The 16,574-nt window shown below is 39.9% G+C and overlaps 1 protein-coding gene and 1 long non-coding RNA gene across 6 annotated transcripts in view; both read left to right on the top strand.

Moving 5' to 3' along the window:
- Positions 1-16,574, top strand: part of plppr4a (phospholipid phosphatase related 4a) — a 39,658-nt gene that overhangs the window by 14,168 nt on the left and 8,916 nt on the right. The window contains exons 5-12 of one of the 5 annotated variants that reach the window (XM_069511293.1): positions 4,308-4,365; positions 4,486-4,659; positions 9,152-9,287; positions 10,765-10,993; positions 13,983-14,598; positions 15,091-15,180; positions 15,607-15,739; positions 15,828-15,883. In XM_069511293.1, the coding sequence (XP_069367394.1) occupies positions 4,308-4,365; positions 4,486-4,659; positions 9,152-9,287; positions 10,765-10,993; positions 13,983-14,598; positions 15,091-15,180; positions 15,607-15,739; positions 15,828-15,883 (1,492 nt within the window). Of the gene's footprint in view, positions 1-4,307; positions 4,366-4,485; positions 4,660-9,151; positions 9,288-10,764; positions 10,994-13,982; positions 14,599-15,090; positions 15,181-15,606; positions 15,740-15,827; positions 15,888-16,574 lie in introns of all 5 variants that reach the window. The other 4 variants (XM_069511289.1, XM_069511291.1, XM_069511290.1 and 1 more) reach the window with 4 other exon arrangements.
- On the top strand, positions 4,666-8,646 carry LOC138405092 (uncharacterized). The gene is made up of 2 exons (XR_011238776.1): positions 4,666-5,364; positions 6,734-8,646. It is a non-coding gene; the product is annotated as an uncharacterized lncRNA (long non-coding RNA).

Here is a 16,574-nt window from a genome sequence, read left to right on the forward strand (position 1 = left end):
CCTTTGTCAATAAAATAACTTTGAAAGGTTCTCTAGCATTTTGACTTTAAAAGTTCAGTGTTTAATGTAAAATAATCCTTGTTATGTTTTTACTAATGTGTGTTATTTAAATTGTATGAACTGTAGTTTTCTTTACCCTAGAATGGGCCCTTTATATCTAAAAACGTTATATTTACATCGAGGCGGTCCTCTCTACAGAGTTGCCATGTTTTTAACAGTACTCCAGACAGGACAAACACCTTTTAAGTTTTTATGACAATTGAAGGCTACCACAGGTTCTCTGTCATGTTTGGAAGGGGAGGGTGAGGTGAAGGGTATTCAACTGCAACATGCAATTCCATCGCTAGATGTCACAAAATTCTACACACTGCACCTTTAAAGCAGATCTTTGTGACCATTAGAGTTATGTTGGCTCTCGACTTAAAAGGTCAAGGAGGGGATAAGTCTGGTTTGTTTGCCCAGTCAGAATGCCACGATTAATACACGGCTCAACAAATCCATGTCTAGGGACGGCTAATGTCTTAGCTCCAGGGTGCTGACAATGTTCTAAAAGGGTCTGATATTTATATTGCTCACTGAGACTGACCATTTTTAGGAGGGCAAAACTCACTCTCTCGACCACTCTTAAACACAGGAAGTGAGTGCCTTGGTATTTCATAAGCAGAAGCTATGAACAAATTGGTAGCATTGGGGGTTTGAACATGTGAGTAAGCCGATTGTGGCTGCTGGGATGACATAGCTTGCATCTGTAGTAGACTGAAAGTGGGCTGTCCAGGAACAGTCATGGAGGCAGTATGATTAGGGGCTTGGACAGTGACTGGAGGTGAATGTAAAGCTACATTATCAGGAAGAGATGCGGTTTTAAGAGCAGAATCTCCTAACGCTAGCTCCGAGGCTGGCGAGACTCACAGGGGACTAATGCTGGAGATTAATAGTAAATAAAGAGTTTCACGGCAGATAATGCTTTATTTAGAGGCTGTATTGTGTATGCCCGAACCCTTGCGTTGTATGTATATACGCCAATTGCGTCCCCTTTAAACATAATATTTAATAAATTAGATCAAACTTATCAAACAGTATCCAATAACTTTCATTCTTAAATACGACATAATACAAATAAAGTGAAATAAATGTTATTTACATTGAAGGTTAGTCAAAAGGATGAAAAGTTTGGTGACTAGACTTGGATGTGGGAGGAGCTACCTTAAGTGCGTCACGTAAACTGAACCACCACTCAGTGTCTCCTTGAGGAAGTTGGATAAATAAAGCAGTTCTGAACGAAACGGAAACCACAGGTTTTTATGCCAAGTTCTCTCTACCTGCAGAGGACAGTAAAACGGTATAGATGTTTCAACAGGCCACCTACGCAGCAGCATTTCTCCTGGTCCTGCCAGTGGTCATTCTGACTGTGACAGACATATATCTTTTGTTAGAGAAAAAGAGAGAAAGAGATTAAGAAAGAAAGAAGGCATCAATGACTGCTTCAAGAGATATACAAGATGCAACGGTACAAAATACTAAGATAGAATTATTTATGTGATTATGAGATGACCTTAGGCCCCCTTTTAGCACTAATTTCTGGATGTTGTAAACCATCAACGATTAGTGTTAGACATTTGACATCCGTGAAAACCAGTTTGGTTTGGCAGTATTTTGTTCTAATAACTGAACATACGGTTGTATGTGGGCTGTGACAGAATAAACTGGCATTAATAACATAAAGAGGTGTGTAATTAACTACGCCTCTTTGTTGTTCTAAAATCACTGCAAACCTCTTAAGGATTATTACAATAATAAGCACTCGATGCACAGTTCTGCACATTTTATCAGGGTAGTTGAAACTTTCATTATTTCTCACATTAGCTTTTCACGGGTCTTCCTTCCCAGGGCTTCTATTTCTCTCATTAGTACATGCATGTTGTAATCACTAAGGTTACACGATAGGCTCTCCTTTGGTTTACTTCTGCTCAGCTTATTGTTTGTTCAGCAAATACCTGCTCTTATCACATTTTAGCACTTCTCAACTGCAATTTGATTATTATGCTTATCATGTTTAATATTAATTGCTGAAGGTTATTAAAGGTACAGGTCTTTGCTATTCTCTCTCATCCATTCACTCATTATCTATACCTGTTTGTGCAGGGTTGCACAGGGCTGGAACCTATTTCAGCTCACATTTGGAGACAGGTGGGGTTCATTCTGGACAGGTCAGCAGTGTATCACAGCATCAACATATTGTAAGAGACAACAGTTCAACCTCTTTTTTACACCTAAAGATCATTTAAAACCACCTCATCTGCATGTCTGTGGACTGTGCCACCCCTCCAATCTTGTTCTTATCAATAATAGATCAGACATATGCCTGTAGTAATTTTGCCTGAGGCTTGAGTGCTCAGATGGCACTGCATTTATGTTCTTCAGTTGGCTTTCTTCATTGAACCGCTTGCTGGTTCATTACTGTCGTGAGTATAGTTCTTTGGTGTTGTTGTTAACTGGTCTTCTCTCTGGGGTTGCCCCAACCTACTTAAAGCTGGCAATATTCATCCTATTGAAAGACGTTAGTGTGGATTAAATGCCCTTTGGTAAACTCCTGTCACATAAGTTTTTATCTAAAATTGGCTTCTAAATCATCTGTGTCCCAGGAGGTAGTGTCAAGACAAGACACTGAAACTCAAATTGCCCTTGATGGTTGAGCAATCAGTGTGGGGTGTATGAGTGATGGACAAGAGTGTGTGTAAAGAGGTGTAAATGGCTGACTATGATTTGTAGTGTGAAGAACATGGAGCGGTCATTCAGACTATCAACAGTAAATGTAGGCCATTTCTCATCTATCCACTCTACCATGAAGTCCTGATTGATGGAGTGCTGCTGAGATGGTCGTCCTTCACAGAGGTTCTTGCATCTCTGTAGAGAAGTTACTTTAGATAGACCGGTTCTTAATCACTTACTTGACCAATGGCCTTCTTACCCTGTTACTTAGTTTGGCCAGATGGTCAACTCTAGGAATGGTCCTGGTGGTTCCACACCTCCTCCGTTTAAACATTAACTGAGGCCAATTCATTGTGCTCCTCAACACTCAAAGCTGTAAAGATAGTTTTACAGAGAGGTGGACTGTACACTGCTGTGCACTGCACACATCTCAAACAGTGTGGATGCTTCAGTTCATCCTATGACACAAACAGTACAGACTGTTTTGTGCTGTCCTACACACCAGAATGAGCTGTTCCACAGATTCTTATTCTGCTCTTTGAAATCATCTGGAGTATAGCAGCCATTTTCAGTCATCCTGAGCTCCTTCAAAAAAAACGTAATTCAATCTCTAAACACCACTTTCTCTGCTTAATTAAATGTTATATTTTCGGTCATGTAAAGAGGATTATCATTAGCTTCCTTTATGCAAATGTATAAACACATTTTCTTTTTAATTTATTTCTCTTAGTAATTGCAATTGGTAGTTGTGGCATTTTTGTGCATAGTGTACATAATCAGATATGAATTAATGTTTGTTTTGAACAAAAACAGAAGAAAACTGGACAGCAAAAATGAATACTGTGCATTTATTTTGTCACTTGTTTGGTGGAGTTGTGTTAGACTTTAAAAATCCCTGATGTAACCAAATTATTATAACTCAAGATTTCAGGACACGAGATGAAGAACTCAGACTCGGAGTTAAAGGCGAACAAAAAAACTGTAGGTGACCTAAAACCAACACTTCCAGTTGGGCCCTCAAAATACAAAAAAAACAGAACTCCGGGGCACAGCAGACCAACGGAGGGAATGCATTGGTAACATGAGCACAAGAGAGATGAAGTATGCAACAGTCCAAAACAAGAGCTCTACCACCCTGTGGGTAAACTGACCATCTGGCCATGATTTGAGTGAAGCACCAGGCTTTAAATGCCGCAGGAAACAGGTGTGGTAGTGAGCCAGGTTTATCTTAGGTGTGCTTGATATGAGGAGGGAAAACCGAGTTAGGAGGAGGGTGACCGTATAGCCATGAACATGTCAGCTTTCACAAGCTTTATTGTATTGTAATTTACAGATCTGTACAAACTGGTATCTTGATATATATACTGGTATATTCATTTAGTTCTTTAGGGTTATAGTCATACTCCTGGTAGTACTGAAAATATATTGTCAGCAGGATTAAAACAAATTGCAAATGAAACACTTGTTACAGCTGCTACACACACACCTCCAAGTTTCTTTGAAAGTCACCTTCTTGTAGCAGATGAATATTCAGTATTGTCCTTAGCTGTCTGAACATAATAATTAGCATAAAGAACATTGTCTTTTTTTCTTTTTAGGAAGTCGTTTCCTTCCCAGCATGCAACTCTGGCTGCCTTTGCCGCTGTCTACATCTCAGTAAGTGGTTAACATGCACACTCATGTAGAATGAGACATGTAGCTGAATATCTCATCTAAAATCTTCATCATTAAAATTGATCAACAGTAAAAGATAACATGTGCAACTGTTTCTTTTAGATGTACTTCAACACAGTACTGACAGACTCTGCCAAGTTGCTGAAGCCTCTCCTGGTGTTCTCTTTCGTCATGCTGGCCATCTTAGCTGGGTTAACCAGGATCATCCAGTTCAGAAACCACCCTGTCGATGTCTACTGTGGATGGTTACTAGGAGCTGCCATTGCTGTTTATCTGGTAAAGTTCAAATATGTTACAAATATGGCTTCATACAGGTCATGTGAAGGTTATTTAAGATATGACAAGGCATGCAGTTTGGCAATTTCTCAATTAAAGGATAGGTTCACATGTTTTAAACAATACTGACATGCTTGTACACTGAGTTTGTTGTTAAAGTGTTGGCTATATTAACATCTTTTACGAAAGCAATGCATAGTAAGCGATACAGGAATAAATCCACAGACCTTCAAGAGACGTATTTCCAAAATGAATGTAAACCTAATCAGATGCTACAATAGTCTCAGTTAGTTAAATCAAGTAATTATCTTCCATGTTACAGTCTTAAAGCCTTTGAACAACAACTCAAATAAATAGCACAAAATTGTAAATAGAGGCGAGTTTTGACGTGCCTGACTTGAACATTGAGTGTTATGCTATTTAACAAATGATTAAGGACAAAACTTTCAGAAAAACTATGATGAAGCTCTGATGATCTGGTGCACCTTTTACTAAACAAACCGAAAAGAAAATGAAATACCTGGATACATCCGATACTGATGACGAGAGATCATGGTGAGTTTCACTACTTAGTCCATCCCACGTATTTTAGGACGTACGACGACGAGTTTGAAGAACTCCTGCAACAGCTGGCACCAAGTTTGAAGACACAGAGGAGTAATTTCAGAGAGCCCACCGCTAGCTGCGGCTAGCTGTATTTCTGAGGTAAGATTCTTTAGTATTTAATTTGAGAAGGGTCCAGTTGTGCTTGTGAATGATTCCAGCTGTGCACATTTCTTTCATTTGTTTTCTTCCACAATAAATACACTGAAGACTGGAGAGAGGAGGAAGTTGTTCTTCTTATTCTACTACTGCTTCAAAACTATCACTCTCAAAGGCATATTCTGGTTGTATTGTAGTACATCACATTCACAAACATACTGCATAAAATACTAAACTTTGAACCTTTTAAGTAGATTGTATCAAAAGTGTGTATACTTTTATTGCATTTGACTAAAAAATGAATTGTGGGTTCCCAGAAGGAACAGAAGGAAGTGCCTAAAGTAATAAATACACTATTATTATTATTATTATTATAACGGTCTCAGAAATGCAATACTGTATGCAAGATTTGCTGTAACCAGGCTCCCCCTAGAGGTGGATTATGTAATTCACTGTCATAAATAAGAATTTTGGTCCGAGCCCACCCATACACATAGCTATTCACACATGCATTTACTGACAAGCTGGTGGAGAAGAAACCAGCAACCTCAAAAGCAAGGGTTTGCCTTTGGGGTCTGGCACTAAACGTTTGCCCATTCGCTGCACTCAACTCAGAGTGGAACGGTAGCATACAAGCTAACAAGCTAGCACAGCAAGTGAGTTGCCAAAGCAGTTATCGATGTCGGAACATAATGTTCAGTGTATCAAATCACATCAAATTGTTTGCCTAACTTGCTACATCTCTATTGAAATGGATTTACCTGGCTTCTGATGATAAACTATGGAGTCAACGACATCCCTGCCCAATGTCAAATAGGCAGGACAGGACAAGACAAAGCAAAGCAAACAAGCAAAGGTTATGACTTACTCAGGTTGGCATCTGTCCTTCATCCTATACCTTTTTTTAGTGTTCGCCAATGAGTGAAATATGCTCCAAAAGTCACTCTTGTCCGGTTTATCTCTTTTCCTCTTCTTTGTTTCCTCTGACATTGTCTTCTTAGGCAGTTCCAGGTGTCCAGGGTGCACTGAAGAAATGACAGACATGTTTTTATATTGCGTTTCTGTACCATGTTATTTTATCGTATAAAAAGTAGTGCTGTTAATTTGTGCCTTCCTTGGTAAACCAGGAGGTCTATGTATATGAATATTTAAAAACTGTAACATGATGGATATTTAGTTTGAAGTCAAACATACTTTATTGGATGGTCTGTGTATATATGAAAGATAGAGGCAACAAAAGGTTGTGTTAGCAATTAAAGACAGTAGATTGAAATGGTCATGAATTTGAGCGTGTGTGTTTGTGTGTAACCATATTAACTATCGATTGAGCAATACAGAAAGAAATTATACTTACTCCATCATTTCTTTGCAGATTTCTAAGAACTGGTGATAGCTACATCACACATGCAGCAGGTTTCAACTTGGTATCTTAACTGTGGCACAAACAGTGAAGGAATCCCGCAATGCCATTTGGGAAGACATGAAAGAAGCCCACATGCCGCGTCCAAATAAAGATCTGTTGATGAATACTGGGAGGGGATTTGAAGATTCCCACATGGCATCGGTGAACACATTGTGATCCAGGCACTTCCCAACTCAGGATCACAGTACCACAATTACAAGGACTCCCTCTCATTGTACATTGGAGATTTTGGGAGCCCTCCAGGAAGGTGATCTTTATGTCCCGCCACCTTTTCTCCTCCCTCATTTTCTGCACCAGAGTTGGGACCTGTGCCATATGTGGTTGTGGCTGACGAGGCTTCCCCAATAAAGCCCCATTTTTCAAGAGGACACAAGTTTTCAATTCCCGTCTCTCCACATAGTGAAGAATTACATAGCTTCTACTGTCAGAGATTACAGGTGTGCCCTGATGCAGCCGACAGTATCATCAAGGCATCTTGCATGCTCTTCAACTCTCCATTCTGTTGAGGGGGATCAGAATCCAGGAGATGGGGAGTCAGTTGAAGACGATGGTGTAGAGAATAACATGTTTTTCAGAAACTATAGTATGAAAGGCCCTGTAATCAGCATTGTTCTTCTCCTATTTGTTCAACATTTCTCTGATAAATATGTAATACTTTGAAATATTTAAAATAAATAAAAAATAAGAGGCATCTTTCTTGACAATAAACATCAGTATACATATATAACACATATCAACACATTTTAGAAAATACACATCTCCTTATTCTGCTCAATGACACTACACTCTCTCTCTCTCTCTCTCTCTCTCTCTCTCTCTCTCTCTCTCTCTCTCTCTCTCTCTCTCTCTCTCTCTCTCTCTGTCTCTTTCTTCCTCATGTTCTCCTCCAGCACCCCCCCAACTCTTTGCCTTGGCTGACCCGGTAGTTACAGCACTACACTCCCTCACTTCCTGAGGGAGAGTGTCCTCAGACACCTGCTCTGTTGTCCCTGAATCCTCTGCCTGCTTATCCTCTTCAACTAGATTGCACAGGATGCTATTCAAAACAACAAATTAGCACTGTGTATTTTAATAAAGAGGTGATGGGATAATTATTATAGGCAACAGTCAGAAAAACATCAGGCCCTATATACTGTATTATTATAATTATATGTGTAATTGTCACCAGATGACAGGATTGGTTAAAAAACAAAAACATATGAGATGTATGGGTAATAACCTTCCCCCTGAACTAAACTGTATTTACACTTCTTCTCCCTGCCACCTGCCTGGCCACTTTTCACATCTCCTTCCTGCCTCTTCTTTCTCACATAAGTGTTCATCAAATTGTTCCATTACTTCACTTCTATCGCTATCTATTATAGAGTAAAAGAATAGCGAGTTGTTAAACAGAGTAAACTGAAAAGACTGATTACACTCTGTTTAGACACAAACTTGTTTACATTTTCTGTCAAATAATACTCATGCTCATCAAGACTAGAGAAGCTCTCCATGAATACAGACCATTTACCATTTTGGAAACGTAGCTTTGACGAGAGGGCTGATGGGAGGGGCATACCTACTTCACTTAGATTGATTGACAGTGATTCAACTATGTTTCAACTGTCAGGACACTACAGTTTAATTGATACATACCCCTAAATCATCACCACAATATAAATTCTTAAACTGCATGTTGCTGCAGAATACGCTTTATGTTATTGTTACTGAAGGACGTGTGGCTTATTACTGTTCTACTGGTTGAAGGAAGCATGGATGTTCAACTTTTGTGTAGAAAATGCCTGACACTCACACAGTATGCCTCCCACACACACACACACACACACACACACACACACACACACACACACACACACACACACAGGCCTCTTCAACTGCCTACACTTTTGTTGTTCTGCCTTCTGGAGAGGAAATGTTGGCTACAGATATGAGGTTGTGCTCTGGATCTTTTGCTCCACTTTAGATGAAATTGCCAGGTCCATACAAGTGTAGAGTAATCTAAATACATTTGAGTAGTAGTAGTAGTAATGTCTTTTATTTTAATTTAAATACATTGTCGTGCAACTGCAGCATGTTTTTCAATAAGATAAACATGTAACCAGATAAGTACTAACAGCGTCACTGCATAAGAATGTGTATGAAAAATATGGTCTGCATTCATTCCCTTATTTGTACTGTATGTATTTTAGATACCTTGATAACAATGACTTGTATCCATCCTCCAGTAAGACAGATATAGTACATGTTTTGGTAAAGGACTGAAGCCAACATGGCTTCTTCCTCAGCCTGGATATGTCTTTGCAGCATGCCCTTCTGTGTCTCACTGTGTGTGTGTGTGTGTGTGTGTGTGTGTGTGTTTGTATGCAGGGAGTGTACGCAGTGGGGAATTTCCAGCCTAGTGAAGATCGGTCTCGAAGTCATCCATCTCCCCCCATCCTAAGAGAGCCCCCCCTCTCCTCCCTGCCCAATGTCAGCCAAACAGCAGTCAGCAACAGCCACCAAGGTAAAAGAGTTCAAGAGTTCATCACCCTGACATGTCCACTACATTTCGAGAATAAATTGTATCATACATTTACCTTATCATGACTTGACCAGCAAGGTTTGTTTAACTTTGGCCATGCTAATGAGTACAGTCACACTTTCCCAATTTTGTGCAAGGTAAAACACAGTACAAGCATAAACTGCATCATTGATATAAAAAGGCTATGTATGGAGAGCAAGATACAACATTTTAGACCTTTGCTTATTTTCATTATTATGAATTTATGCTTGTACAAGAGTCGTCCCAATAATAAAACAATAGAATCTAATTTGGCTGAGTTAACCTACGATCAGCAAAGTATCACTGGGTCTATGTCACAAATTAAAAAATGTAATATCTCAACATGCAGCCATCAAATAGCAAGTTTCACTTTACTTAAGGATGCTACCCAATGTGCACCTTTCATCAAAAACTATGTAATATTGATGAAGTTCTTATTGTGGCTCTTACTTAAAGGTTCAGTGTGGAGAATTTAGTGACATCTAGAGGTGAAGTTGCATGTTGCAAATGAAACTTCATCTCACCCTCTCCTTCCAAACATGAAAGAAAACCTGTGTTGAACTTCAGTTGTCATGAAAACACAAAAGGTGTTTAGTTTGTCTAGTTTAGATGACAGCAAAAAACATAGTGGCCTCCAAAGAGAGGACCCCACTCCGTGTAAATATATATTTTTTTAAATATAAAGAGCCCATTCTATGGTAAAGAAACAACAAAAAACACACCAGTAAAATCATCACTAGGAATATTTTATATTCAGTTTCTGCCCAAAATTCCTTTTACCTAAATCCTACACACTGAACCTTTAAGTTGAATAGTTGATCTTCTCATTATCAACTTTGCTTATTGGTAACTTACAGATTTTAACACAGTAAGTTGCTGCTTTTGAGATGCTGTATGTCTTTGTTTTGGGCTCTTACTAGTGGTATCTGACTAATCATTGTTGATTAATTTAGTTAGCCATTTAATCTTTGCAAAGTTTTAAAAACATGGTGAAAAATGCCCATCTCAGGTTTCTGAGAGTGCAAAGTTTTGTGCAGAATGTCTCTTTTTATCAATCAAACAGACCAAATTCCATTTCCATTAAATCTGAAGCCCCCATTAAAATAGCCTCTGACATGTGTGGTTATTTTCCCAAACTGGAAAAGCTCCTCTGTAACCACAGAAAACATCATGGTTTTCTCAGGCAGAGTATTGCGTCCTGTGTGCAGTAAACTGATCCTGATGATTAATTAGAGGAGGGAGGTTTTTACTTGTAAGTGAATAAATCAAGTTTTCATAAAATACCTGTTGACTTTAGCTGTTGCTTGTGTAATGTCAAATAATAGGATACAGAATGATCCTTTATTGTTCAGTTTTTTGAGATAAGACCCACTTCCAATAAGTTAAGTTCAAATCACCCCCCTTTTTAACATGACCTCTCTTTTTTGTCCTCTGATAGGCCACCACACCCTGGCTCCCAGCCAACCAGAGCCAATTATCACAAGGACTTCTTCCCATATGTTGTCACCAGACCAAACCGGGCCCATCCTGACGCGTAGTTCCTCCTATCGAGAGCCATCTCTGACCAATATGAAGCGAGCTAGTGCTGAGGTGGAGGTGATAAGTCCATCCAGTCCTCTAGGCAACCGTGACAACATGATGACATTCAGCAGCAGCACACTGCCAAGGTAACTCTTTTTGTTACTTCTTTATTTTGCTTATCATGTGTAACTGTCACATACAAATCAAAAAGATAAAATGTTATCAAGTAATAGGACAACAATAAGTTGATATTTGTCATTTCCATACATACAATAAACACACGTGTAGAGAGAAAATTTTGTAGAGACTTCTTGGTAAATACTATGATGTCTGTTACCATCATTCAACTCTCAATACTATCAGTTGATTAGAATGGCACTTAGTTGAGCCCATACCTCCGCCAAGGTACAACAGTCTCCATCAAGCCACACCAAGTTATATATACATATATATATATATATATATATATATATATATATATATATCAGGATATATTTTAGAGCTGACTATTTGCCTGAGGAGTTATGAAGTTCTGTGTGGGTGTAACTGAGAAAATAATAATTTGAAACAGTTGAAAAGCTCCACTTTAAAGCAGGGAGGACACACAGGGGTCTTTTAAGGGCATAATAGGGTTATCATTGAATGCTGGTTTTCTCCTGGTGCTCAGCCATTTGAGCTGATTGCTTTAAGTTTAAAAAGGAGTAGGGGTGTGGCAGTGATAATGCACATAAGAGGGACGATGCATACCCTGCATGTGTGTTGAACGTACCATAATCAGGCAATGCTAACTTTAAAAAATGTTTTTTTTAACTATTGTAATGATTCCTTTTCATAATGGCTTCATCAATACATCATATTTACAATATGATAACAAAGGATTAGTTCTTGTATATAAGCATTACATTTCTAATCTTACTGTTACTAAACTTACTATATCACTTCACTATGTGACTGCATTTTGTTACTTCAAAGTGGCATCATGTTCATGTCTCTCCTACCACATGACCATACAGTGTTTTTAGATGTATATAAGCTCAGGTCATGTTTTGAAAAATGGCTTTTGAACTAATCACAATGTCATATTCTGACTGTCTGACTTTCACATTCACATCTAAAACTCATTTTAAGGTATTCCTTTTTCCGCCCATGTAATATTTAAAAAATCAGGCATGTCCTTTCTCAATTATATGCAGACAAATTAGTCAATGCTATGTGCACCCGGCTGATCCACCTCTCCTAAATAATGCAGAGGATTTGTTGCTGTTGTGAACACGTCTGTGCAGAGAACCTCCCACTGCTTTGTGGATGTGTGAAAGGCAAACTGTGGGTAAACCGCGTGGCCAATTCTCCAGATTTTTCCCACAGGTTATATCTGAAAATGGCTTTATATTGTCAGAGCTGTCTCAGGTCTGCTTTGGACCAGCTCTTAGCTATGCTGCTATAGGTCTAGAACATCGGCGAACACATGACACAGAGCTCCTCTTTCCTCTTCTTCCTCTTCATCACATTAATGTCTCATAAATACATGTTACTGACCTGACTTCCTTGGAGTCCTTGTACCTCATCGTTGCGAGGATTGCGGTGGCAGCTGATCGAGGATTATGATCACAATTAGATTGCTTGTTAAATATGCCTTCTCACATATACTACTAGCAGTGACAATACCTCTGTCATTAGAGTTGCCATTGTTACTCCAATCATCTCTGTCAGATGTTGTGGCATCACAAGGGGTCATGTAGGGGGACTACATTCCCATACAGGATCGGCTGCCACATCACAAGATGGCCACCGATGCACACACTACATCTCCCAGAATTCCTCATCACTCACCCAGGTGTCTGTCTGATATTGGGAATTCAGCATAAGCTCAGTAGATACATTTTTGTCTGTGTACATTCACATGACAAGCACACAGTTTTCAGCAGGGAGACCTTAGCTGAACACCTGCACACACACACATGCACACACACACACACACATGCACACATGCACACACATGCACACACACACACACATGCACACATGCACACACAGCTGGTGCACAGAGTTATTAACTGAGAGTCTGAAACACCGAGTTGTTTAGGAAATGCCAGGTGTATCAGACTGGATGCTCAGCAAATGTAGTGAAACAGCCACTGTGTATGTTTGGTTTGTCTATTTGTTTTTGTTTTGAATTGATTTGAAATGGTCCAGAACATGTGAGTAACAAATCTGCCCCCACTGTGATTTTATTTCAACGAATTTAGCACATAGTGATTCTACAGCTCAGACAGAAAGCTAATGAGTGGAACATCTTTCGTGTTGTGTTTTTCAAAGTAGAAAAATGTTGTGCGATGGTACACTGCACTGCTGCTGATTGCTGTTTGGTGTTCTGCAACACTCCAGCAGTTTTATAGTTGTGAGTGGTCTCCGAATAGCCTTTAAGTGAGACAAGAATAGATTTGCCAGAAAATAACAAGAAAAGAACTAATGTTAAATGTTAGCTACTAGGTCTGCACACACAGTAACAGGCTACAACAAACACAGGTATACAGCTAGACTTGATTACAGTGTGTTTGTCATGCCCCAACATAACTTCCAACAATGTTATTAAAATGTAAGCATACTATTTGTTAAAGAAATAATACAAAGAGAGTGATTTATTCAAGAATTAAGAGCACAGAAAAAAACAGTATCATTTAATATGTAGTCCCCTAGGCAGTAGCTCAGTCCATAGTGACTTGGCTTGGGAACCAGAAGGTGGCCGGTTCAAGTCCAGCATGGATGGAAGTTGGAGAGGTGTTAGTTCACTTCCTGGTTACTGCCGAGGTGCCCTTGAGCAAGGCACCGAACCCCCCAATTGCTCCCCGGGCGCCTTCATGGCTGCCCACACTGTTCCGTGTGCTGTCACTGTTTGGATTGTGTTCCATGTGCTCCGTTCACATGGATGGGTTGAATATAGAGGTCAAATTTCCCCATGTTTGCATGTTGCATGCTGTGTGTGGGACCAAAAATAGGAATCTTAATCTTATTTTAGCTTGTCATGTCATCGTGGTTAGCATGCCTGTAACCCGGCTCACTGATGTGCAGAAGTCCAGAAGCACAATCAACTTCTTTTTTCTCTTGCTCATGAATTTTATTTGCCTCTTGCTCCAGGTCCCATGGAGGCTCCTCATTGGAGGAGGGCCGTATTCCTCGGCGTCACGCCTCCATTCATGCCTCTATGGACTCAACTCGATCCAAGCAGCTCCTCAGCCAGTGGAAGAATAAGAATGACAACAGGAAGCTGTCCCTACAGGTAATGGATGGAATAAGACCAGCCTCCTCCTCATCTCCTCAGAGGAACATGGAGCTGCGCTGCTCCTCTGAACCATCTGCAATGGGCCTGGAGGCAGAGCTCCGGGGTGGAACCCACCTGCCCTCCATCACTGGCCAGGAAGCGGAGCTGCGTGCTGGGGCCCACATTCCAGCTCAATACATGAAGCTAGCTGCTAGCTCTGTTCCTATGACCAATCATAATCACATGGCCCATAATGGCAGCACTGGATTGGCAGGTGGGGCCAGAGTGTCAATCCAATCCCGACCTGGATCCTCCCAGCTGGTTCATATTCCTGAGGAGGAGAACCCCAACAGCAGGGATCAGGAGAGTGAATCAGAAGACAGCATTATGGATGGTGGGGGGTCAGTAAGGGAAAAGTGGCTGAGAGTGGCTGAGAAGACCACCATTCCCTGCAGGCCTCTTAGTGCTGGAGGACAGCCTCGTCTAATGCAGGTAAATCCTTCTCTTTCTTTACCTGCTTGTGCATGTTTTTATATCTGTCTGTCATGTCATGTCTGTCATGTATCTAAAACAAGTCAATTGACAGTCACTTGGCAAGTACTTTTATTTAAAAACATTCCTCTCAAGCAAATAATTATAAACAGGCTAGATTACAAGTAAATGTAATTCAATTTATGATTACTTGTGCAGTGCCCATTCTTAACATTGCCTATTTGCTTGGTCTGTTTTGATGCTCTGGAGCTATTTCAGAATTATTCCTTGTCAATAGTGAGTCCTCCTCAAACAATCTTATGATATATTGCAACAGTCTATGGTGCAGAGTGATGTCAGAAACATTACATTCATCCTACCTGGATTATCTACTATGTGCTTCCATGATCAATCGTGATTCTGTTTGCACTGATTTTATAATCATTGTTTTTAATGAAATGAAACTGAAAATATCTGAAATAATCTGATTTTCAAAATGATCTGGGGGGACAGATATTAATGGCCGCAGGCTGCCAGTTGCCGACCACCGCTGTTTATGAGGACGTAGAAGAAGACATGTTCAACTCACTCCCCAGACTGAAGGCACGCTACCCCACCCCCACTCAATGCTACAGTTTATTACAGTTCATTCTAATGTTGTTAAAATATTGAAAGTATCACGCGTCCAAACCGCACCAAATTTGACACTGCACTTCCCTGGGCTATTCAGGATACACGTGTCATTTGGGAAGCCTTCCACATACAAAGAAAGACAGATGTTTGTGGACTTAGTAGATGGATATGAATGATTATCAATTAATCTACTGGTAATTTTGTTATTCAATCATTTAAATGTATGACAAAAGTTAAAAATGTCCTTCGTGTAATTCCTTTATATTATAGCCATTTAAATTTTTAACATTTCAGCTTTATAAATGTTGCTCAGGACTAATAAAGTATTTATCTATTGTATCTGTCTAGTTTTAGTAGTACTAGAGAACACCATTTTACCATCCTTTTCTCTTCCAGGTGATAGCTTTATCCAAACAGCAAGGTCTGCTTCACTCTCCCCGTTCAGAAGATGGTGGATCCATCAGGTACCGAGCGCTGATGGACCAGGACCCTTCACCACCTGCCTCCACCACCGGAGCAGTAGGAGGAGGTCTGTATTGCTAATAGTGTTATATATATACTGTGTATCCGCTTTATAACCACGGGACCTGCAGCTGCTCTTTAATTGGTTGTTGCAGATTTTCAACGGGACGCAGCTCTGCGCCCCGGACACTCCCACTTTTATCTACACTCAGTAGGTATTGATTTACGTTTTTAATGCAATAAGTCAACCCTTGACACCGTCTCAGGTACGTCCAACGTCACTGAGTTACGTCCGCTGCGAGCTGAACGCTAAACATACTGTGACTTCAAATGGAACTGCTGTAAATCCAGCAATTTCTTTACAAAAACACCCCAACAAGAAAAAAAGAGGATAAAGGAGCTTGGTCTGGATCAACTTGAGACAGATTCAGAAGCAAGTGATGAGGACGAGCTTACACCTTCTACCGCTCTTGTTATGACAAACATAGTGACACGACTTACTGGATGTGGGTAAATGTCTTTTACCGCTTCACCTGTTTGCTGTTTTGCGAGACCTAAAGCATGTCTCTGAAAAATGCGAATGGCATGAAAGTTGCCACAGTCAAAATGAGGCTACATTTTGGATGAAGGCTACAGGACCGGCATATTGTGTGTTGTGTTGTATTTGTTGAGTCTGGCTTCAGTTGTTTCAAAACTTGTCACTGTCTTGGGAAATGATTTAGCTGTTTTTAAGGGTTAAAGTTAAAGTAAGCTACAATATTATAAGGTAAGCAAAGGAAATCATGAAGTAATGGGAGACAGGCTGATGGACTGTTGATTTTGGTCTTTTCATTTCTTGACAGGTTTATCCTTGAAGGGAATTTGTTCAGCATTTGGAGAAAAGCAGTTTTTTTTTCACAGAA

Source organism: Paralichthys olivaceus, chromosome 16 (assembly GCF_024713975.1).
Source record: "Paralichthys olivaceus isolate ysfri-2021 chromosome 16, ASM2471397v2, whole genome shotgun sequence".
Taxonomy (NCBI): domain Eukaryota; kingdom Metazoa; phylum Chordata; class Actinopteri; order Pleuronectiformes; family Paralichthyidae; genus Paralichthys; species Paralichthys olivaceus.